Below are 23,857 nucleotides of genomic sequence, written 5' to 3'. Positions count from 1 at the left end.
TCTCTTTCTCTTGGTTGATTATGTAAGTTTATTTGTTTACCTACAAAAAATTGTGTAGAATTTTGTTATTAGCAATATTTTGTAATATTATTTTGACAATATGAAGTGTTAAAACTTAGTCAACATTCTACTACATGTATGCTTTCTCTGCAAATTTGTATGAGTAACTACTTCAAATGAATTTTCTGGCTCTTCAGATTTTGGAGAGGAAATTACAACCAATCCTATGTGAGTTTTCTGGTTGATGACCAAAGCAGCTTGCTTTTTTACGATCTAGTTTCTTATTATGTTAAGTAAAAGTACAAGTATAATAAAGAGGTGTGTTATTTTTCTAAGAGGAGTGACAGGGGATCATTAAATTTTGTGATTTATAATTATTAATTAGTCATTATTAATATTTTTAATTGTGTGAGATTATATCTAATGGTATAGGATTATCCAATATTAACATACAAATTCCTTCATTTTCATATTGGATAATCAAATTTCAACCTATACTTTGCCAAGAATACATGTATTTAACAACATCTCAGCGTTTAATTAAAGTAACATTTTCAGAATGTTAACAATGTCATAATACAATAATAATGATAAGTTGCTGTTGCATATTATATTTCATCATAACCAAATATATATATAGAGTAGACATTTCCAAAATAATACACCATCTTTAGCACAAGATTTGTTCATCATAAGTGCCATTCAATGAATTGTTTTTGAAATCCAAGATATCCCTACAAAAAGCATGTAAAAACAAATTCTTAGGAAGAAAATCTTAGAAAAGAGAGAGTTGAAAAATTGATAGATGTGTTTGTTGAAATTGAAGATTAAAAAGGTAAGAACAAGTTTAAAATTTTAATCTAATTGATTGAAAACGGTGATTAGATTTGAGAGGAATTAGGATTTTAAAATTAGAGAAGAAGATGTGTATTTAGTGGGGATGATGAAAATGACAATGTTATCAAGTTTTAAGAGAAACACAGCGTCAATTGAAAAGAAAAAAGAAAATAACGTGAATTTTAGAGCTCTGATAAAAGAATAATTTATCAATAATCACTTTATATGTCATAAAGAATAACTTATCTTTTATTTTAGAAAGGGTAAAGTAGAATTCACCTTAAAAAATAATAAAAAACAAACAAACAACCTTGACAATTATTTCCAAAAAACAATGAGATTTTTAATAAAAAAGAATATGTCAATCCTAATTGGCTCTTAACGAATATATCAACAGTTTAACATGTCATGTAAGTTTATTCTGTTAATATAGAAAAAGATATTAACAGAAAGATTAATCAATCTTACAAAAATAAAGATGAAGGGCTAGAAAGAATTTTTCTTTTAAAGATCTCATTATCTTTCGAGATAATTGTGAGGGTGTTTAAAGTTTTTTCTCTAAAAAAAATTGAAAAAACAAATTGAGTTTGAGTATTTTAATGTATGGTTGGGGTAAGTAATTTATCCAATAAAACTTGTAATATCTTTTTTTCTGGTTTTGGTCCAAAAATTCAGATGTGGAATTAGTTCTTGTAGCTTTTTGTTTTTAGATGCATTTATATATATATATATATATATATATATATATATATATATATATATATATATATATATATATGTATATATTATTAAAGTTTTGTTTCTATTTTAATTTTTCATTTATGAAGACAGCAAAAAAACTGACTAGTTTAATCAATTCAGATAGCAAAAATATCAGAAAGTAAGAGAGAAAATTCTGTTTAGTCTTATTACAAATGTACCTTCTTTATCTTTGGTAGTATATTATTTGAGAAAATTATTAAAAAAATTAAATACTAATAATGAAATCTATCATGGATTGAAAATAGTTACATTTTAAAAAGATTTTTCTAATATTTTGATGTGTACTTTTTCTTCTCTAAACCTTTTTGGCAGGGCATAGATTACAAACATGGAATCGATGCGTCAAAGAAAATTGGTCCTCTTAACACATTTGCTAAATATAAAAGATTTTTAAGATTTTTATATTTTTGAAAAGTTAATTATTATAAAGATGGGAGTCACTCACATAAAGACGTTTAAAACATCTTTTTTTAAAGACACTTTTTAATAATTAAAATTTAACCTATATAATCGATCAAACTGTATTATTTTTGTCAAAATTAGATCAAACAAACCAATTTGACCGAAAAATCGATAAATCAAATATTAAACTGATCTAAATTAATATTCTTTTTTATAAAAAAAGACTACAATATTCTTATTATAAAAAATGACTAAAATATTCTTATTATATATATTAATTTTGAAAATCTTAAATTCTAATTCTATGATGGCATCAAGAGAAGAGAAAGGTTAGAATTTAGAGTTTTAAAATATATAGTAGAAATATTTGAAGTCATTTTCTATAATAGGGGTATTATAATCATTTTATAAAAAATATTAATTTAAATCGGTTCATAATTTGGTTTATCGATTTTTTTGTCAAATCGATTTATTTTATCTAATTTTGACAAAAATAACACAATTTAATCGATTATATAGATTATATATTAATTATTAAAAACAACTTTAAAAAAAGATGTTTTAAGCATCTTTATGTGAATGGCTTCCTATAAAAATATGTAGTTTTGGTGGCAGAACATGAATGAAACTTTTGGAAGGGTCAAAACTTTTAGCAAAAAAAAATTATGCAATAATATTTATATTAAAATAAAATTTATAAATATAATTATTTGTTAAATTTGTTATTAATATGTAAGATTACATATATAGTTAAAGTTAACCAACTAACTAAATTTGATTTTGATTAACAAAAAATTTAGTTTAGGTTAATAAATTAAACTAATTTTAAATAATAAAATCAACTATTAATCGATTATAAAATTAATAAATTGATTTTAAAAAATAACTATTTTTTATTTTTAAAAAGCAGTTTTTTTAATTATACAAAATTAATTATAATTTATAAATTAATTTTTGACCATATCTATCTCTCAAAAATCTCAAAACTATTTATCTTTATTGTTATTTTCATTACAATTAAATAATATATTGCAAAAAAATAAAATCTTAATTTCCTAGCAAAATAAAATATCCAACTTCATTAATGTAAACAATGCTAATACTTCAATGACATTTAACTAGCAATGTTGATTTAAAAAAATTAAACACGGATACACAAAATGGAAAAATATCAAATTAACCAAATGAGTTAACTTTATTTTATTTAGACAAGAACTAGTAATTTTTTTACAAAATTTTTGAGAGGCCATGGCTCCCATCGTCTACACAAAATTTCGCTTCTGTTTAGTCTTTTAACATTTTTTTTATCCTTTGGTTGGTATTGTTGTTCTGGCAAGTGTAGAAATAACAATGATGCAAGAATCATGGTCAATTATATTGCAATTATATGATTATGGATATAATATTAACAAATATTTTGTTTGGGCATAATATAAATTTATTGTTATTTTGTTATATTTCACTATTTTAATTTAAAATGCAGTTATATAGATAATTATAATATACATAGAAGGGATTCAGACAAAAATGTAAAACATAAAGGTATATAATAATATTACTATGCTTATAAAGTAACGCATTGAATAAAAATAATATTGTCTATTTATTTGAGTTATGTAACTTGGACAAGGAAAAAAACCGTAAAGCGTAGCCCATTTCAATCTGAAAAAACATAACTTTAGATGCAGAAAAATGATGCCTTTAAAAATAAACAGTCCCTAATAAAACGTCTCTATAGTCAAAATAGGCATAGCCTTTGGTAAAGGCATCATTCTATTCCGTGTAATAGAATCAATAGGTATATTGAATCCAAGAAATATTGTATTCGTTTAACGCTTTAAAAATTATCTTCAGGAAGTCATAATCTATTTCACTCATAGGATGTTGTTTATCATTCTTTATTTCTGTGTCGTTTAAAAAAGAAGTTTACGAACATGGGGTTAATAGAGGACAACAACAACAACTAAGCTGCATTCTTCCCTTCAATGTCTTCGTCTCCAACAGCAAACCTGTGCAGAGTTCAATGGATAGATTCAGAAAGTATGAGACAGCATAATATAAGCAAAGAGGATAGAGATGCTCACATATAGAGTTTGGTATAGGGACCAACTTTAAAATAACCCTTGGATTCAACCTTGACAGAAAAAAGACTATCCGTTTTGAGCTTGACTCTGGCATAATGAACAAGGTCATGAAGCCCAGATTCATTCTGTTGCATGAACATATAAATCAGACTTTCTTTTTCTTTCTGGTTGTGATGACAACAGAAAACATGCAAAACCCGCCAAGTATCGTCCAGACCATCTATATGCAGATCTGCCATAACCATCCTCCTAGACAAGTCGTACACATACCAATTAGAGGCTAGCTCCTCAACAACTAGGAGATAATCACTAGATCCCAAAAGAACAAGTTTTGTAGGACAGAACACATCACGACGAATTTTCGGAAATTGGCACTCAATGGGTTTCCATCTGTTTGCTTCAACATCATATGACACAATCGATCGTCCTCCCCACTTACTAAAACGATACAAGAAAATGAGGGTCTTATGATGCTTGGTGCTCTTGTCCTCCCACAAAAAGTAAGATTCAGGATCCATAGAACCTTGAATCAAGGCGTTATAAGGTACTTCCCTTCTATCCCAGTAATCTGATTTTGGGTCATAGATCTCAATCCAACCACCCCCAAAGATTAACAACTTGCCATCATATGGGACTACTAAAGCTCTATTACGACTGATGAACGTGTTACCCAATAATTTCCAAATCCAAGTAGAACCATCGTATTTGAGGCACCAGAATTTTTTGGGGTAATGTAGGTCCATGATCACCCCATATTGTTTTGGAATACCACCCATCAACCTACCAGGGACGAAGTACAAGACACCACCAACGGAACAGAATTCTAGGGAATTTGATAGCGAGGAATCAATTTTTATACCTTTGGCAAGAGGAGTAACAGGACCTGCTTCTTCAAGATCAACACAGCCATTCTTCATCAACTCCGCCTCAGTGACAGTTAACATCTTGCGGGTGAAGGTAGTAGAAGAACCCACACCCTCAACATTTTCCACAAAAACATAAAAGCGATCAGGTTCAGATTGCTGGCACTTGCCAACAGCAACTGTATCTTCCAAAACCACACCTTTCAAAACCCCAACAGCCCTTTGCCACCAGTTGTCAAAATCAAAATCAGGGTTGAATTGAGTAGCGTGACCCAAATCCCTAATGTGATTGGCGGCCTTAGCCATCAAATTCTTGCCATCTTCGGAAACCCTACCGACCACACCAAACGCACTGAAAGTGCAAGCCTTCACAGCAAACACTTCACCCTCAAAGTTACTCACTTTCTCCTTGAGCCACCTGGCGAAGTCCTCTGCTGCAAGACGTAGGGAGGTATCTTTCGCGCTGATAGGCGGTTGTGGCGGAGATCGGTTCCAATGTTCCGCAGTTGAAGCAACGATGAGGACGAGGTTCTCCTTAGGTAGGTCTTCGGGCTCGTAATCAACCGTATCTACGAGCTCTAAAGTAACACCGTTTGAGGCTAACATATAGCGGAGGTGCTGCGCCAGAGCTTTTGACGTTCCGATTCGGGAAAAGAATAGGATCTTGCCACATGGATTGCATTCGGGTTCGCATTGTGGACCGAGCGTTGAAAGGTCCCCTTTGTCGGGGCGTTGAAGGAGGCTCTTGCGGCGAGCCTTGTATATTAACATGGTTAGGGCAGCGGCTGAGGCGGTGGCCGCCATGGATAAGAGAGAGGATACCGTCATATCCACCTGTAACGAAGATAACTTAACTTTCATTTAGAATATAATTAGCATCAATTAGTATTATTTAAAATATCTTAATATTTATTATGCGAGTTATAGCTTAGTTTGATAAAGTTTTATGAAAAGGTGTTTGTACTTTTTAAAAGTTCAAGCTGCTCATTTTATGTTTGGTAAATAAAAAAGATCATGTGCTTGTGCTTGCAGTTTTAAAAAATATCGAAATACTTTTAAAAGCACTTAATATAGAACTTTTTAAAGTTAGCTTGTACTTTTCAAAATTTAAAAGTCTAATATAATCTCATATATTAACTAATTTTTAAATTTAATGCTTGTATTTATGTCTATTATAATATTTTTAAATTTTAAAAGTTATTTTACCAAATACAATTGATGTTGCTTATGTTTATTAAAAACTATTTTTTATTTGATTTACCAAACATAAATGTTACAATTTTTAAAAAGGTATCTTTTAAAAGTTAACTTTTATAAGCTACTTTTGAAAAATAAAAGTTTTACCAAACTAAGTCTATGTTTTTATTATTATAATTTTTTTAGTACTTATCAATATTTTTTATATTCTATCATTTTAAACAATTTAAATAAACAATTTAAATACACTCAATAATACACAAATGTTTTCTCGAGTCTAATCTCTTGTTTCTAATATCATTATTGGCTTTTTTTTCCTGTTTTAGGGTTTTCTTTTTTTACGTTGTTGAAGAGACTCAGAAAGTGTTCATCGATGGCAAAACTGGGAATGAGGAAAACAGAATAAGGAGATGAGCTCTATTTTAAGGGTGATGCGGTTTGTGGTCATTTTGGTTCCTCTTGTTATTATGGAGCTCGCACTCTAACACTATAGCACTCAAATTACATTCTTTGCACACCATTTTCAACTTTATGTAATCGTTAGCAACGAATATATTTAAATTGATCGTAACTTTTATATTTATACAGGACTTCGAAAAGTAGTAGGAAAAGATGGAGGAGATACCTTCTATACAGCAGATGTATTTGCTATTATTAAGCTAGGAGTATTCACGGGACGGGTTATGGTGCCATATATGATCATCAAATTCATATTGAATCTCGAATTTTTCTTAGTAATGTTGATCTACATATGCCAAAGAAGACATGCATCAATTTATGAAAACATTGAGGAATTTTTGCAAGGGAACGAACTCATTCCAATAAGATATTCATATAAAGAGATGAAGATGACAAGAGATTTTAAGGAAAAGCTAGGAGAAGGAGGTTTCGGCTCAGTGTATAAGGAAAAGTTAAGAAGTGGACCTTTTGTAGCCATAAAAATGTTGGGTAAAGCCAAAGGTAATGGTCAAGATTTCATCAGTGAAGTTGCTACAATTGGTAGAATACATCATGTCAATATAGTAAGATTGATTGGATTTTATGTAGAGGGTTCAAAACGCGCCCTTGTATACGAATTTATGTCGAATGGTTCTCTAGATAAATTTATCTTCTCCAAAGTAGATAGTGCATCATTAACATACCAAAAACTCTTTGAAATATCTCTTGGAGTGGCTCATGGTATAGCTTATTTGCATGAAGGTTGTGACATGCAAATTTTGCATTTTGATATCAAGCCTCGTAACATTCTTCTTGACGAGAACTTCATTCCTAAGGTCTCAGACTTTGGTCTTGCAAAGCTTAATCCTCTGGATAACAGTATTGTTTCTTTGAAAACAGCAAGAGGAACCCTTGGTTACATGGCCCCAGAATTGTTCTATAAAAATATTGGTGCAATATCTTACAAGGCTGATGTCTATAGCTTTGGAATGCTTTTGATGGAAATGGCAAGTCAAAGAAGAAACTCGAATCCAAACGCAGAGCATTCAAGCCAATTTTACTTTCCATTTTGGATATATGATCAATTGGCTCAGAAAAGTGACGAGATAAAGATGGAAATTTTGATGCATGAAGAAACAAGCGAATTAGCAAAAAAGATGTTTACAACTGCGCTGTGGTGTATACAATTGAAGCCAAGTGATCGTCCTTCAATGAAAAAAGTAGTGGAAATGTTAGAAGGAGAAGCTGCAAATATTGAAATGCCTCCAAAGCCTTCATATTATCCAAATGATATTATCCACGGAGATTCTGAGATTAACTCAGGAGAAGCTACTTCAAATAATTCTTCTGGCTCTTCGGGTTTTGAGGAGGAAATTGCAACTAACCCTCTGTTAATGTTTTCTGGATGATGACTAGTGCAATTTGCTTTTTATGATCTTGTTTCTTATTATGTTAAGCAAAAGGGCAAGTATAACAAGCGTGATATTTTTCTATATTGTGTTTATATTTATATTTATGTGTTGTGTACGCTTTTGTTTATTGAAACCAGTTGAATGACAATTTGATCATTTCTTTATGGGCACGCGTGTATTAATATTATTATTTTGATAAAATAAGCTAAATATAATCTTTTAATTTTAACTCAATAATATATACAATGGTTAGAGAATGCAAAATAGTTAATATGACCAATACCAGGAGACATTTTGTGAGCTGATCATTTCTGGCATGTTTCCTTACGTTTCCCTAATTTAAGGCTGAAATTTGTTGATCACATAAACTAAGCAAATTATTTTTGAGTTAATTTTATGTTATGGGGCGAGATTGGTAGCACGCAGATGAATCTTAATATCAGAAGGAGAAACATATATAATAAAAAACAAACTAATAATTCAAAATACGAAACAAATGTTATAGAACTTACAAAACCAAAACTGCCAAAAATGAACTCACATCAAAACTAGTATAGTAGACTGAATGATTATCCTTAGAACCATTACAGATTCACCATCCTCCTTCTAGTTTACTGGAAACGATGATTGTTACTTCTTGGATTTCTTTGGTGCTCTGCATAAAAGATATACAATTGACCATTAAACAAGAAAAACACCATACACAAATTGCAACTATGACAAACATAAACTGTAATACTCACTGGGCAGGCTGGGGTGCTGTAGCAGGTGGAGCACTAGGTGCTGCTGTCACCTTCTCTCTAGGACCCTAAACATTTCAAACACATAACACAAGTGTGATAATTTTAGATATAACTTAGGAGAACACACAAAACAGTTAAGTGTTAGAGAAATGTTTTGTATATTAGGTTGTACACCAGGGTAACACGCATCTCTCCTCCATTGGATGGGGTGTAGAACTTAACAGGTCTCACATGTTACCAGTTGGAGGAGTGAAGTGTGTCGACTTGATGTACAAGAAGAATGAGTACAAATTATACATCTCTAAGTATTCCCATGTGCAAGGATTACGAGATTATAAACCCGTGAATGGAACTCACTTGGGCCAGACGTTCCTCCCTTCGAGCAGATTTCCTTTCCCTGCTAGCCTTGTTCTTTGCGCGCTTGGCCTCGAACTGATCAGACAAAGTCTTTTCTCTAGCCTTCTCAGCCTTGGATTTGTGGATGCTCTCCATCAAAACTCTCTTGTTCTTGAAAACATTACCCTTCACCTTCATGTACATATCATGGTACATGTGCTTGTCGATCTTCTTTGATTCCCTGTACTTACGAAGCAATCGCCTTAGAACACGCATCCTCCTCATCCAAAGTACTTTGGTGGGGAGCCTTGCCTCCCTTGTACCCTTACGCTTACCTGATAGTATTGAAGTAAGCATTGTAATTAGCAAATGATGACCAGGACCAAAATGCAAATTCATTTTATGCCCAGCTAACAAAGCTCCACATGTATTTAGTGGCTATAACTTATCTTCAAACCTATCTAGCAGAAGTATTACAAACTTCTTTTCAATCGATAAGCAGCTCTGTAAAGCATGACTTACAAAAGGAGTGAAAAATTAAGGTTCAATATCACTTAGTGGCTTATCTAAAGAGTGATATTGTGTTGAATAACATCTTTGAAAATCCCCTGGGAGGCTTAGAATTGATTTTGGGAGGAAGTAAAATTGATTTAGTAAATTCCAATACTGTTTGGTTTCTAACTCTCAAGATCAAATTCTTGTTCTATAATAGATTTTGGGCAAACTGAAAACATTTTTTTTATTTTCTGACAGTTACTTTAACAACTATGATCAAACATAAAACAGTTTAACTAAATAAATTCTACCATAAATAATTCAACCTACAATTAGTTCCAAACAAGTAGAATCGAACACAAAACAAACTAACTTCTCAGTTATTATGCTTCAAGTGGCGAACGACCAATAGTACCATGGCCATATTTTGTGAATATGCATCAGCTACAAACTACTAGAATTTAATCCATCCCAATATTGAATTATAAGATCAATTATTTTCACATTGAGAAATGCTGTGTACTCATCTTTGCCTCATAAACGCACCTAACATATAACCCCCAACACCGAATGAAGGTTCGGACTCGGGTTGAAATATGGAATTAGATCTCACAAGTCACACCTCATCAAGTGGTGAGGATTTGTAATGTTGGCTCAGTGTACAAAGCAAAGATAAGCACAGATGGCATATCTCTTTTGCATTTAAGTATAACAAAAATTACCGTATCCGGAGTGGCGACCCTTCCGCTTGGCTTCCTTCATCCTGCGAGCCCGGGAGCGTGAGTGAATCTTGGTTGGCTTCCTGATGATAAATCCATCCTTAACCAACTTTCGAATGTTTTGGCCTACGAACAAAGCACCCACCAAGCTAAGTAACGGACAATGTTTTGTTGTCCAATAGAGTATATCAAAATAAGTGTCTCAAATTTGATTGATGTACTTTATATTACCCTTAAAAGTATAATTTTGAAGCTAGAAAGTGCTATCTATGACCATTAACCAGTAATAATGTTCACTAAAAGTCTTGGATTAGCAACCTCCGTCGACAATACCTTGAAGGGTTTAGGGTTTAGTTTTTTTGGGAGGAAATGTCACTAAGTAATGCTAAATGCCTAAATGGACAAACACCAAACCGTATTACTACTAGGTACAGAAAAAAACACACCACATTCAGATATCAGATCCAACTGAAAACACAAATCAAAACTTTGAAAAGAAAAAAAAAATCTTGCGGTGTTAAAATAAAGTGAAAATTTTAATGAAACTTGAACAAACTATTTTTTTAAGATAAAGGAGCTCGCTAACTGTTTCTCTCACAGGAAACTAATTATTTTCTTCTTCTTCTTTTCTTTATTTTATTTTCTGTTTCCTCAGAGCTTAGCTAAAGGAACACAGGCTTTTGTTTTTCATTTTGATAGCATCGACATTTCTTCGATCCTAATCTGGCTAAACGGAGCTGAAAATGTTGATAACAATAAACTGGAAGAGAGAGAGAGCATACGAGAATTGGCCATGGAGATTTCGTTGACTTCATTGGGATCAAGCCACACTTTTCCTCTTCCACACTTGAGAACGCTCGCCGCCAATCGCTTCTGCAGCTTCAGCGACACCATTTTCTCCCTTCTCAGTTCTCTCTCTCCCTCTCTCTCTATCGCGAAGTGCTATATATGTGTGTCTGCTTCAAATGGCAACCCTCATTTCTGTTAATGGGCCGGTCCTCACTTATAGGCCCAATGTGAAGTTTTAGTATTTGGGCTCACCTCTATCACAAGTTCATCATAATATTGAAAGTATAACAAGTTGGGCTGCTGGCCCTTCTTGCACCAAAAACAAAAGGAACACTCTGTCAAAATTAGGAGAAAAAAAATGACCAAAAAAAAGGATAAGTTAGAGAATTCCAATATCCAGTGTACTGTGTATGTCTCAAGTTTTGTAGCGAATTCTATAAAATATTTCTCAAAACTTTCATTCTTCTAGATAATCTTGAAACTTCATTTTTTTTTTTTTTTTTGGTATTGTCATTTTGTTTTTATTTCGGGGTTGTGGATAGAAATTAATGTGCTTGCCATTTGTTTAAAGCCCATTCATTTCAGCTTGGTGTGAAAGCAAATCCTTTCAAGACATTTGTACATTTGGATATTCGTATTCATAAAGATCAGAATATATAATACTTGATTTAGAAATATTTTAAATTGTTTTTTTTCCTACATTTAAAAATTGTATACAATTTAAAAAAAATGAATAATTTTTAATACATGATTTAATTTAGAAACATTTGGCACTTTATTTAATAAAAAGAGTTCTATTTCAGTATTTTGGTCTTTGGATTCAAGTGTTAATCAATTAATATTAGTTAACTTTCCTCAAATTATTCTTTTACCGTAAATTTGAAATTTTAAATCTTAAAACTTAAATACAAAACTTTAATCCTAAATCTTTAATCTTTCAGAAAATAAAAGTTAAAAACATAATTTTACAATAAAAAATAAATTAATATTTGAGAACAACTTATTCTTTTCCATTTCTTAGTCCCTTCTGGCTATCAACATCACAGCTTGAATAGCTTAGGGCATGAAATTTTCTTCCTGGTGCGGTGAGCGTGGAAAGCAATCAAGCTGTGAATTTAGTTGCCAATTTTGCCATTTTTTTTCTTTTCCTAATTTTTCTTTCGAGATTTTTTTTTCCCTTTTTTTACCTCTTCCTTTAGACTCACCCAATAGAGTTTGATGAGAGGCTATTTCACAAGATTCTTTCTTGTTTGAACATAGCTGTTCCGATCAACGAGTTAGAAGGAAGAAGATCTGGATCCCCATTATTCTGTGATTCATTGATTTCTCAACAATGGCTGACAATCAGAGCAACGCAGTACAGATGGATGTAAACGCACTAGCCAATCTCCTCCATCAACTCACTACTCTTCAGTCTCAGATTTCGAAGAACAACACAAGTCCAATTCAAGATTAATCAAGCCCTTATTTTATCCATCCGGGAGAAAATCCAGGTACACCGATTATTTCAATCGTGTTAACACCTAACAATTATGGTAGTTGGAGTCATGCTATGATTAGAGCACTGAGTTCGAAGAACAAATTGAAATTTATTGATGGTACCATAAGAAAACCTGAGAATAATAATGTTGAATCTGAGGCATGGGAAAGATGCAACAATTTGATTGTTTCTTGGATCAATCTTTCATTAAGTCCTGGAATTCGTGATAGTGTTATGTGGAACAATGTTGCTGTTGATTTGTGGGAGGAACTTAAGCACAGGTACTACCAAGGGGACAGGTTCAGAATTGCAGAACTCTAAGAGGAACTTTTTGCCATCAAGCAAGGTGATCTGACCATCACTGATTATTACACAAGGCTCAAACAGATCTGGGAGGAGCTCAACAATTTCAGATCCATTCCAAACTGTGTCGGATGTGCAGAGTCATGCTCTTGCGGACTATCAAAAATAAGAGAATACAGAGATGAAGATCAAGTAGTCAGACTTTTGAGAGGATTGAACGAACAATACTCTACCGTCAGATCACAAATCATGCTCATGTCACCCCTACCAGACCTAAACACAGTATTTTCTATGCTAACACAGCAAGAGAGACAGTTGACCAACATGGACAACAATAAAATTTTGTTCAATTCCACTCAAAATACAACTACATCACAAGTGCTCAATTCCTCATCTAATAGAGGCAGAGGAAGAGGGCGAGGGAGATCAAGTCAAGGTGGTAGAGGGCGTGGAGCTAAGATAGTATGCTCTTATTGCAACAAACTTGGCCACACAGAAGATGTGTGCTATAAGAAACATGGGTACCCCTCCCATTTCCAGCAGCGGCAGCAACATCCCACCACAATTGCTAATGTACTCAATGATAAACACCCCCAGCTCAATTGCCTCCAAGAGAACATTGGAATGTCAAGCTCTGAATTCACTCCAGAACAAAAATTTGCCTTGTTGGAGCTGATCAAAGGCAAAAGTGTGCAGCAACAACCTCATAATGCAAATCAGGTTAATTCTATTCAGACCTCCACTCCAGGTAAAATCATTGTATTACAATTTAATACAAGAATTATGAGTATTATAACTCCAAAATCTGCACTATGGGTCATTGACTCTGGTGCGACAGATCATGTGACTTTTGACTTAAAAGATTTTGCAAGTTTTCAAAATATTGCTCCAATAAATGTGATATTGCCAAATGGAACCAAAACTGTGAGCACCATTGTTGGCACAATCATATTTTCTAAAAAATTTTTTCTCAAAAATGTTTTGTACATTCCCTCCTTTGATTTCAAATTGATTTCTGTGTCAAAATTAACCTCAAATTTACATTGTCAAATGTTAATCAATGATAAGTGTTGTGAGATACAGGATCAATCCACATCGAAGATGATTGGCATTGCTAAGTGCGGAGATGGGCTATATACAATGAGTAGAGAAATAGAATACTTTCACCTTCAATCCCCTTCAATAAAGCAAGCTTCATTGGCAGCAGCTTCTACCACTACTCATAACATAGCATCTTCACAAACTGAGCATAACAAGATTTGGCATCTTAGATTAGGACATATACCTATGCATAGACTAATTTTAATGAAAAAAGATTATCCTTTTATAGATTGCACTGCTTCAACATTTCCTTGTGACTCATGTCATTTTGCAAAACAAAAGAAGCTATCTTTTGATCTTAGCACAACTGAAATAAAGAATTGTTTTGATTTAGTTCATATGGATATCTGGGGTCCCATTTCTGTCCCTTCCAATGAAGGACATAGATATTTTTTGACTGTGGTGGATGGCAAGAGTAGATTTACTTGGACTTTTTTTATGAAAACAAAATCTGAGACATCACAATTGGTTATTAACTTTGTAAATTTTGTCAAAGTACAATTTGAAAAACAAATTAAGTGTATAAGAACTGACAAGGGACCAGAATTCACTCTAAAGTCCTATTTTGCATCAACTGGCATTCTACACCAAACTTCTTGTGTAGAAACACCAGAGCAAAATGGAATTGTAGAGAGAAAACACCAGCACATTTTAGGTGTTGTTCGAGCACTGTTATTTCAATCAGGAATTCCACTTTGTTTTTGGCAATACGCAGTTGCTCACGCTATTCACCTAATTAATAGGCTGCCCAGTATTAAATTAGATAATGTCAGTCCTTATAAGGTTTTGTATGGCACATTACCCAATCTTTCAGATTTAAGAGTATTTGGTTCTCTTGCATATGCCTCCACGTTAACAAATTCAAGAACAAAATTGGACCCAAGAGCTAGAAAAGCAGCATTTCTCGGTTTCAAATTTGGAACAAAGGGTTTTCGACTTATTGATTTGAAGTCAAAAGAAATTTTCATATCTAGAAATGTAACTTTCTATGAAACTCATTTTCCATTTTCACATTCCACAAGCACTGAAACTATGACACCCACTCTTCTTCCACAATGCATTGACATTTTTCAATATGATACACCATCCACACATCATTTGCCATCACCTACACATACCACACTCACAGATTCAACTGTAGATCTCTCAAGCTCAATGCATTCACCTATTTCCTCACATACCATTGCACCCACTAGCACCCCACACACCAACACTGCACCTGCATCACAAAATTACATCATCCCGCATGACTGCATCACTAGAAAATCTGAAAGGGTTAAGAGATCGCCTGCTTATTTGAAGGACTACCATTGTATGATAACCCACACAACGCATCCTAGCAATTTTGCCAACTCTAACACTTTATATCCTATCTCACAATATTTATCATATGATAAACTAAACCCAGAATATAAGTCTCTTTCTCTAGCTATCACCTCAAATTCAGAACCTAGCACCTATGAGGAAGCGGCTGCACATGAATGCTGGAGAAAGGCAATACAAGCTGAATTAGCAGCTCTGGATAAGAATAGAACTTGGTGTCTCACTGAACTCCCAAAAGGCAAGAAGGCTGTGGGTTGCAAATGGTTTTTTCGGGTAAAATTCAATCCCGATGGCACCATAGAAAGGCACAAAGCCAGGCTAGTTGCAAAAGAATTCACTCAAGTGCAAGGAGTGGATTATGGTGATACATTTAGTCCAGTTGTCAAAATGACTACTCTACGAGTAATATTGGCATTGGCAGCGGCAAAGAAATGGCATTTGAAACAGCTGGACGTCAACACTGCCTTCCTTCATGGAGATTTGGACAAGGAAGTTTACATGCGGATACCACCCGGTTTGGATGTGTCACAACCAGGTTTGGTCTGCAAATTACAAAAGTCTCTATATGGACTTAAGCAAGCTAGCAGGCAATGGAATATTAAGCTCAGACTCTTGTTGATGCTGGTTATAAGCAGTTTTTTGATGATCATTCTCTCTTCATCAAGAAATCTTCTGAAGGCTTCACTGCCATCCTAGTATATGTGGATGATTTGGTTTTAACCGGTGATAACATTGGTGAAATCAATTCCATCAAGCAGATTTTAGATGACAAGTTTAAAATAAAAGACCTTGGTGATCTCAAGTACTTCTTGGGAATGGAAGTCGCACGCTCCAACTCGGGAATTCACATTTATCAACGGAAGTATGCCATGGACCTTCTCAAGGATTTTGGTTATCTGGATTGCAAGCCTCTCTCCACTCCATTTGATTATAGTCAGAAACTCTCGAAGGAGTCGGGTACCATTTTACCAGACAACACTACTTACAGACAACTCATTGGCCGACTCCTTTACCTCACAAACACTAGACCTGATATCTCCTATGCTGTGGGGCGTTTGAGTCAGTTTTTGGACTGTGCAACCACCTCTCACCTGCAGGCTCCTTTCCGTGTGCTCCGATACTTAAAAGGTAGACCTGCAACTGGTTTATTCTTCTCCTCTACTTCTGATATGCATCTCACCGGATTTGCCGATGCTGACTGGGCTACCTGTGCCGATACTCGTCGCTCTGTTTCTGGTTATTGCTTCATGCTTGGAAGCTCTCTTGTCAGTTGGAAGAGTAAGAAACAAACCACTGTTGCCAAGTCCTCTGCAGAAGCTGAATACAGATCTCTTGCAGCTGCCACTTGTGAAGCTAGCTGGTTGTCTTTCTTAATGGATTTTCTTGGTTTGCCGCTTCAAAAATCTATCACCCTATTCTGTGACAACCAGTCAGCTATTCATATTGCCAACAATCCCATCTTCCATGAAAGAACCAAACACATTGAAGTAGACTGCCACATTGTTCGTGAAAAACATCTGTCTGGTCTCATTCATCTTATGCCAGTTCGGTCCCAAGACCAACTTGCTGATTTTCTTACCAAAGCTCTACCACCGGGTTCCTTCTCTACTAATGTTTCCAAGCTAGGATGGTTAGATTTATACAATTCTAGTTTGCGGGAGGGTGTTACCTAGATTATTTTTTTTATTTGTATTTTTTTATATAATAGAGTACATAAGGAGTACATAGTATATAAGGGGTTATAACTCAAATATTTTTTAAGGGATTTTTCATTCTTTTCAAAATGAGAACAACTTATTCTTTTCTATCTCTTAGTCCCTTCTGGCCATCAACTTATTCTGATGTCGATGGCAGAGGCTAGAAGCGTGGCCTCCAAAATCGTGCGTCCATAGGGACTGCTGATTGCACCACAACAATACAAACAAACCACAATTGAAATACCCGCGAAGCCAAGGCAAAAGGGAAATTGGGTAGTTGGCATCTCCGCATCTCATTCAAGAATCTTCTTGTTAACGTCAAAATATCCCCGACCCCCTTTCTTCTCAATTCTTCTCATTCGTCCTCGCCTTCCCCTTCTTAATAATCTCATAATTGTTTTAATTGTGAGGGCAAGGGGATCACGGGTATGGGTGGTGAAGACGAAGCGGTTGAGTCGGTTAGCGGTGGTTGTTCACGGGCAGGGAAAAGGAGGAGGCTATGGAAGAAGATGAAGTCCCAGCTGGTGGAGTACCACGCTCTACCTGGTTACTTGAGGGACAACGAGTACATCCTCCGCCATTACCGCCCCGAATGGCCTATGAAGCAGGTCCTTCTCAGCATCTTCACCATCCACAATGAAACTCTCAATGTTTGGACGCATCTGATTGGATTTTTCATATTTCTGGCATTGACCATATACACTGCCATGAAAGTTCCAAAGGTTGTAGATCTTAATACACTGCAGCATTTTCCCGACCTGCACAAATTACAAGCAGAGCTTCTCACTTGCCTCCCTTCCATGCCTGATTTTCACAAGATCAGGGACGAGTTAAGGACTACGTTGCCCTCAATGGATATGCTTCCGTCAATCTCAAGTTGGCATGTAAAAGAACTTCTGTATAATTGTTTGCTGGAAAAATTTTCCAGTGCCAATCATACCGATTCTTGTGTTCTGCATAGTGTAAAGGAGGACCTGGCAAACATTATAGCACCACTGATGATTAGACCAATTACAAGGTGGCCTTTTTTCGCATTTTTAGGAGGGGCAATGTTTTGCTTGCTAGCTAGCAGTGTCTGCCATCTACTCTCTTGCCACTCCGAGCGCATATCTTACATTATGCTCAGGCTCGACTATGCTGGCATTGCAGCCCTGATATCTACCTCATTTTATCCCCCAGTATATTACTCTTTTATGTGTTATCCATTCTTCTGCAACCTTTACTTGGGATTCATTACCATATTGGGAATCGCCACTATCTTGGTTTCTCTCCTTCCAGTCTTTCAAAGTCCAGAATTCCGCACCATCCGGGCATCCCTCTTCTTTGGCATGGGTTTGTCTGGTGCAGGACCTATACTGCACAAGCTGTATTTGTTCTGGGGCGAGCCTGAGGTATTCCATACAACAGGTTATGAGCTTCTGATGGGTGCTTTCTATGGCGTTGGAGCACTGATCTATGCCACCAGGATTCCGGAACGGTGGATGCCTGGGAAATTTGACATTACTGGACACAGTCACCAGTTGTTTCATATATTCGTCGTGGCTGGGGCGTATACTCATTATCGTGCTGGATTGGTTTATCTCAGGTGGCGTGACCTTAGGAGTTGCTGATTTTGTGAACCATAAAGGAATCAGTCATTGATTGCTCATTTTGTTGTATAATCTGCAGCTGTATGCTAATTTTACATCTCGAGCTGGTCTAAATTTGTGATTCCAGTTTGGGATGTTTATGCGTCACTTAGTACACAGGACATATGTATAGATTTAGAATCCTCATGCAAGTAAGCAATAAAAATTTCATGTGTATCGTACATGATTGGAAACAAAAAAAAAAAAAAATTTGAGTTATAACCCCTTATATATTATATATTATGTACTCCTTATGTACTCCTACTATATAAAAAAATACAAATAAAAAAAATAATCTAGATAATAATATTGATTAATTAAAAATAATTTCTTATACTATTATTCATTGGAATGTGGTGGTTCTAATGAAACTGAGTTAAGAAACTCACCAACTTCAAGTAATTAGGCGGCGCTACAAATTACAAATTAAAGATCTGGTGGGGTTTGCTTCATTTCAAATATTCTTGTGAACTTATTAGATCAGAAATTCAATAATAAACCAAGATCAGAGTTTCAGAAGGTGGTTGTAGTAGTACTAGTACAATACCCCAGTAGGTTATTAAGGTCGGTTTCTATGGACAAATATGGCACTAGAAATTTGACACATTACTAAATGTTCATCTGAAAAATACAATCATTATATGAGTACATAAGAGATTCCATCATTATATACTTATATAGTACCACGGATCACGTGGCCTTCACATGCTAGCTTGAGATTTTAAATCTTAATAATTAATAGTGGTGCCTAGCTTTTGCTTCATAGAAGGTTAAAGGTTTGGACTTTTGATGAATGGTTTAACAAATTCAATGGACATCTGAATTCAGTAGTATTTAAAGTAAATTAAATGTGTGTTTGGAATTTGGATACTATCAAGGTGTAAGCAAATATTTTTTTTAGGGAAATTAAGTGTGTTTGATAATTTTAAGCAAAATAAAAATATTAGAATTTTGTTTTTAAAAGTTATATTTTCATCTTTTTAAATAATATTTTTTACTTTAAAAAAAATATATTTTAATCTAATAAATAAAAATAATTTTATATTATTATATTTAAACATAATTGAAAATTTTAAAAAAATTATATTAAATATCTAAACATCACATTACTTTTTTTTTTAAATTCATCCAAACAAACTTTAATTAAATTATTATTTAATCAATTTTTAGAATCATAAAAACTAACGATGATTAATCTAACAATTTAGTGGGTAGGTTTCTTCATATTTTATTTAAACTTAGGTTTTTGTACTTAACTTATATATATCTCCCTTTTCAATTTTTTTTTAAATAATTATTTCTAACTTTAGTACTTTGATACAAAGAAAAATAAACTTAAACCCTAAAAATGGCTTTGAGTTAGATCGGCCTTCCAAGATAAATCAGTATGTGCGAAAATTGATTATTAATTCAGAGATTCCGATTACATATTATCAAGAAAATTATAATATATAATACGGAATAAAGAATAAACAAAAAGGCAATGATTGAAACTAAAAAAATTAAAATAGAAAAATAGGTTAAAATTAAATATAAAAAATATTTTATTTTTTTATTTAATTTTTTGATATAATAATAAAAAATAAACTCCTCAATTTAATTTGTCCATACATAATTTAAAATTTGAATAAAAAAACTCACTCAATTTAATTTTTCTGTACGATAGATATAATAATTTTAGAAATATTTATAATTTTTTATTAAATTAAAATAAAAAATTCTAAATTTATTAATTAAATAAATAAAATTAAAATATATAAAATTAAATTAAATATTTAAAAATATAAATTAATAACTATTAATTAATACTTAAATTCTTTCTATAGCAAACATCTGAAACATGTAATACATTTAATAAAGAAAAGTGGGAACCGATGTAATATGTGAATGATGAGAATAGAAAACATTAACTACCAACTTTTCCCTTTAATTTGTTTTGTATATGATCATTTCAGCCTTTAAAGTGGGACACAAATTGATGATTATGATTGTATGCAAAGTGTTCCTTTATAGATAAACTCAAACTCTTTATTTCATCCTTTTTATTGTCTTAATTCTCTTTACTTCATTGTGGGGTTAAGATCTTTAGATTCTACAAAAGTTTACACAAGAGGATAAGAGTAGAAACAAAAGTTATATGGTGATGTATGTATATGATGAAACCTTGTTAGTTTGTCATGGATAATAGTAATGTAAAGATGATACATTGGATAGTGCTTATTTTTTTTTTTTTAATTTATCCAAAACAATACATTACAATTATTTGATGATGAAATCATCATATGATGAAGAAATTGATATAACAAGCTTTATTTGATTACTTTGTGTTGTGTATTAATCATTTCCCTCACTAATAAGTGATGGATCACTTTGTGAGTGATGTATGTGCTAATATTTTAAATAAATTAGAAGAACTAATTTAATTTATTGATGCAATATCTATTCTCATAACATACATGGGACAAGATTAGATATTTTCTAGAGGAGTAAATAGTTATTTTTATATTTAAAAAATTTTGTTTTTATTAAAATAGACTCCAATATTTATTGTTGATAAAATAAATCTTAAAAAATATATACTAGCTATTTGACAAAATAATCTTAATATTAACTCTTCATTATAGATATTAATAAAAATGTCTAAATAGCATATTAAGTATTTACCTAAAAGATTAGAGTGATATATATAAAATTGATTACATTTTAACCTGAAAAAAATTCTAAGCCCCAAATTAAGTAGTTGGTGAGAAAAAAGATTTTTTATTAATAAAAAATGACACTTCTATATGCGAGAACAACTATGAGAGCTGCACTAAAAAATAGAAAAAATCATTTGATGAACTCTGCTTTGACCGTTAGAAAATGATGATGCTAAAATTGAATATTCAGTCCAAATCTAGACATTAGTTTTTTCCTTGTCCTTTTTAATAGGTATGTATGTCATTTAAATGAAACTCATTGAAATATAGTTTGTGATTCTTCTTATTTGTTGAAACTTTTCTATTTCTTTTTTTTTTCTATTTTGATAGAAATTGAGAATGGAATGTAGATATTTTGTGTTGGGTTGATGAAGTGAAAAAAAAAAGATTAAAAAATTAAGCTGAATGTTGAAAGGAGCAAAGAGATGAAAATCTTGGACAATGAGTCTGCGTTTATTTAGAAACACGAGACACTAAGATATAAAATCGTGTTTGACAATTAAAACATAAACAATAATATTATGTCTAGAAATACTGAAATTAGTATATTATGTGTTTATCCTGATAGAAAAAACATAAAAATACTAACAAGTTAATTTATTTTTTTATTTTTTTTATTATTCTTGTTAATTTTTTATAATTATATATTTTTTTTAAATTTTTTGAATAAAACAAAATGAAAATAAATTAAATTTTTATAATTTATTTTAATTTATTATTAAATAAAATATAAAAATACTAATTTTTGTGTCTCTAATTTTTATATCTTATTCTTAATGTTTTATATTGTTAAGTTCTCAAAACTAAATATAGCCTACAAAAATTATAAGACACATATAACTATGAGATCATCTGTGATAGAAGAATACATAAAAAAGATAAAGACTTTGTTATTGGTGCTTGTAATCGGGATAACTTTGGTTATATTTATGAGCATATTGTCATTATTTAAGTAGTGGTAGTATTGTTATTGCTATATGATAGTAAAAATTAGTAGTAGAATGCTATTTTTAGGTGTGCTAAATGTTAAAAGTGTATCTAAAATAAATATGTATTTTCTAAATATTAGGTGAATGTAATAACGACGATCTATTGTGAGATGAGATTTTTACTGAGTTAATGAAGGTCAACTGAAATGTTAAAAGTGTGAAATAAAGATTTTGAGTTTAATAATCTCTTATATATAAAAAATAATATTGTAATATCATATCTAATTCTTTAGATAAATATTTAATGTGCCATTTATTACGACTTGATTTAAATGTCACGCGGGTCGACTCGATTTGTAGGTCATTCGTCCCGAACGGTCGGGTGCGAGATGCTCAATCTTCGATTCAGACATGTGTCTTTGACAGCTCTCTACTACAGTTATATGAGAAAGTTTTGAGGAAGGTGGGTCTGTTCTTACGAGACCCACTTCTGACACGGTATATAAAGGGAGACTCCTACTCTTTTTCCACGGTAAGTCACATATATCACTTTATTCTTATCTCTCGTCTGTATTCCAACTGACTAGAGCGTCGAAATGTCTTTGCAGGCAACACCCCCCTCTCCACACGAAAAACTCGGGACGTCGACTACTCCAAATTCAGCTCTGCAACCCAGAATCAGGCCGTACCCCTCCTTTTCAATCCGAAGATCTCTCCGAATCGTCTGATACCCGATCTACTGAACACCATCTAAATATTTCTATTAACGTTTAGAGTGAAAAATTAACGTCAAAATTATTTTATTAAACGGTGCTTATTTTTTAAAGTTTATTTTATCAAAAATAAATATTGGAGTTTATTTTGATAAAAACAGAACTTTTTTTGTATCAAAATAATTATTTATTCTCGTTAGAGTTAAAAAAAAAACACTTAAAAAAAATTAAGTGAAAACAAAATTATGAAACATAGGGCGAGTGTGGTAGTAAAGATTCAGGAAAGAATGAAGAGAATGAAACAGTAAAGAGATGATAAGAGAAGAGAAGAAAACAAGTTGGAGTGAGTTGGCAAATGAGATGAAAGCAATTTTACGTTTAACTCTGAACACCTCGAACACTGCACATTCCACGCCTTCCAACCTCACACCCCATACTCCCCCCATTAAATTCCAAACACAAAAACAACAAAAACGTTAAACTCAAAAAAAAAAAAGTTTTATATATTTATATAATTTTATTATTATGTACTTTAAAAATACATATTAAAATTATTAGTAATAAAAAATTTTAAATTTTATATTTTAATAACTATACAATAAATACATTAAAAAACTTAATTTTATATTTTTGAATTAATAATTTTATTTTAAGTCCTCAATTTTAAATTTTTTATAATATAATTTTTATGTTAAAATTTTTTACCCTCAAAAAATCTTTTCAAACTCCGCTAATGTTTAAACACATGCTTGCAAACCTCCATATATATATATATTATATAAATTGATAGTAAAAAAATTTAAATTAGTTATTTTAATTTTTTAATAAATTTTTATTCTATAGAAATTATTGAATATTATTCTTATTTGATAAATTGATTTTTTGTTATTTTGAATCTAATTTATCT

The 23,857-nt window shown here is 32.4% G+C and overlaps 4 protein-coding genes across 4 annotated transcripts; 2 read left to right on the top strand and 2 right to left on the bottom strand.

The window, feature by feature from the left end:
• Positions 1–3,634: 3,634 nt before the first annotated feature.
• LOC130932761 (uncharacterized) lies at positions 3,635–5,809 on the bottom strand. Its single transcript, XM_057862174.1, has 2 exons — positions 4,086–5,809; positions 3,635–4,010 (listed from the first exon to the last, which is right to left on the bottom strand). The coding sequence occupies exons 1-2, from the start codon at positions 5,807–5,809 to the stop codon at positions 3,965–3,967; spliced, it is 1,770 nt and encodes a 589-aa protein (XP_057718157.1). The 3' UTR covers positions 3,635–3,964.
• Positions 5,810–6,541: 732 nt separating this feature from the next.
• On the top strand, positions 6,542–8,068 carry LOC130936863 (rust resistance kinase Lr10-like). The gene has a single exon (XM_057867033.1). The coding sequence runs from the start codon at positions 6,829–6,831 to the stop codon at positions 7,990–7,992; it is 1,164 nt and encodes a 387-aa protein (XP_057723016.1). The 5' UTR covers positions 6,542–6,828; the 3' UTR covers positions 7,993–8,068.
• Positions 8,069–8,432: 364 nt separating this feature from the next.
• Positions 8,433–11,204, bottom strand: LOC130933037 (60S ribosomal protein L19-1-like). The gene is made up of 5 exons (XM_057862533.1): positions 11,071–11,204; positions 10,292–10,414; positions 9,096–9,409; positions 8,739–8,803; positions 8,433–8,650 (listed from the first exon to the last, which is right to left on the bottom strand). The coding sequence occupies exons 1-5, from the start codon at positions 11,180–11,182 to the stop codon at positions 8,626–8,628; spliced, it is 639 nt and encodes a 212-aa protein (XP_057718516.1). The 5' UTR covers positions 11,183–11,204; the 3' UTR covers positions 8,433–8,625.
• A 6,119-nt stretch (positions 11,205–17,323) lies between these two features.
• Positions 17,324–18,752, top strand: LOC130936161 (heptahelical transmembrane protein 4-like). The gene has a single exon (XM_057866181.1). It carries the CDS (start codon positions 17,410–17,412, stop codon positions 18,589–18,591), a length of 1,182 nt encoding a protein of 393 aa, XP_057722164.1. The 5' UTR covers positions 17,324–17,409; the 3' UTR covers positions 18,592–18,752.
• Positions 18,753–23,857: the final 5,105 nt, after the last annotated feature.

The sequence above is a fragment of the Arachis stenosperma genome, chromosome 6 (assembly GCF_014773155.1).
Source record: "Arachis stenosperma cultivar V10309 chromosome 6, arast.V10309.gnm1.PFL2, whole genome shotgun sequence".
Taxonomy (NCBI): domain Eukaryota; kingdom Viridiplantae; phylum Streptophyta; class Magnoliopsida; order Fabales; family Fabaceae; genus Arachis; species Arachis stenosperma.
This window is presented reverse-complemented; position numbering and strand designations above follow the sequence as displayed.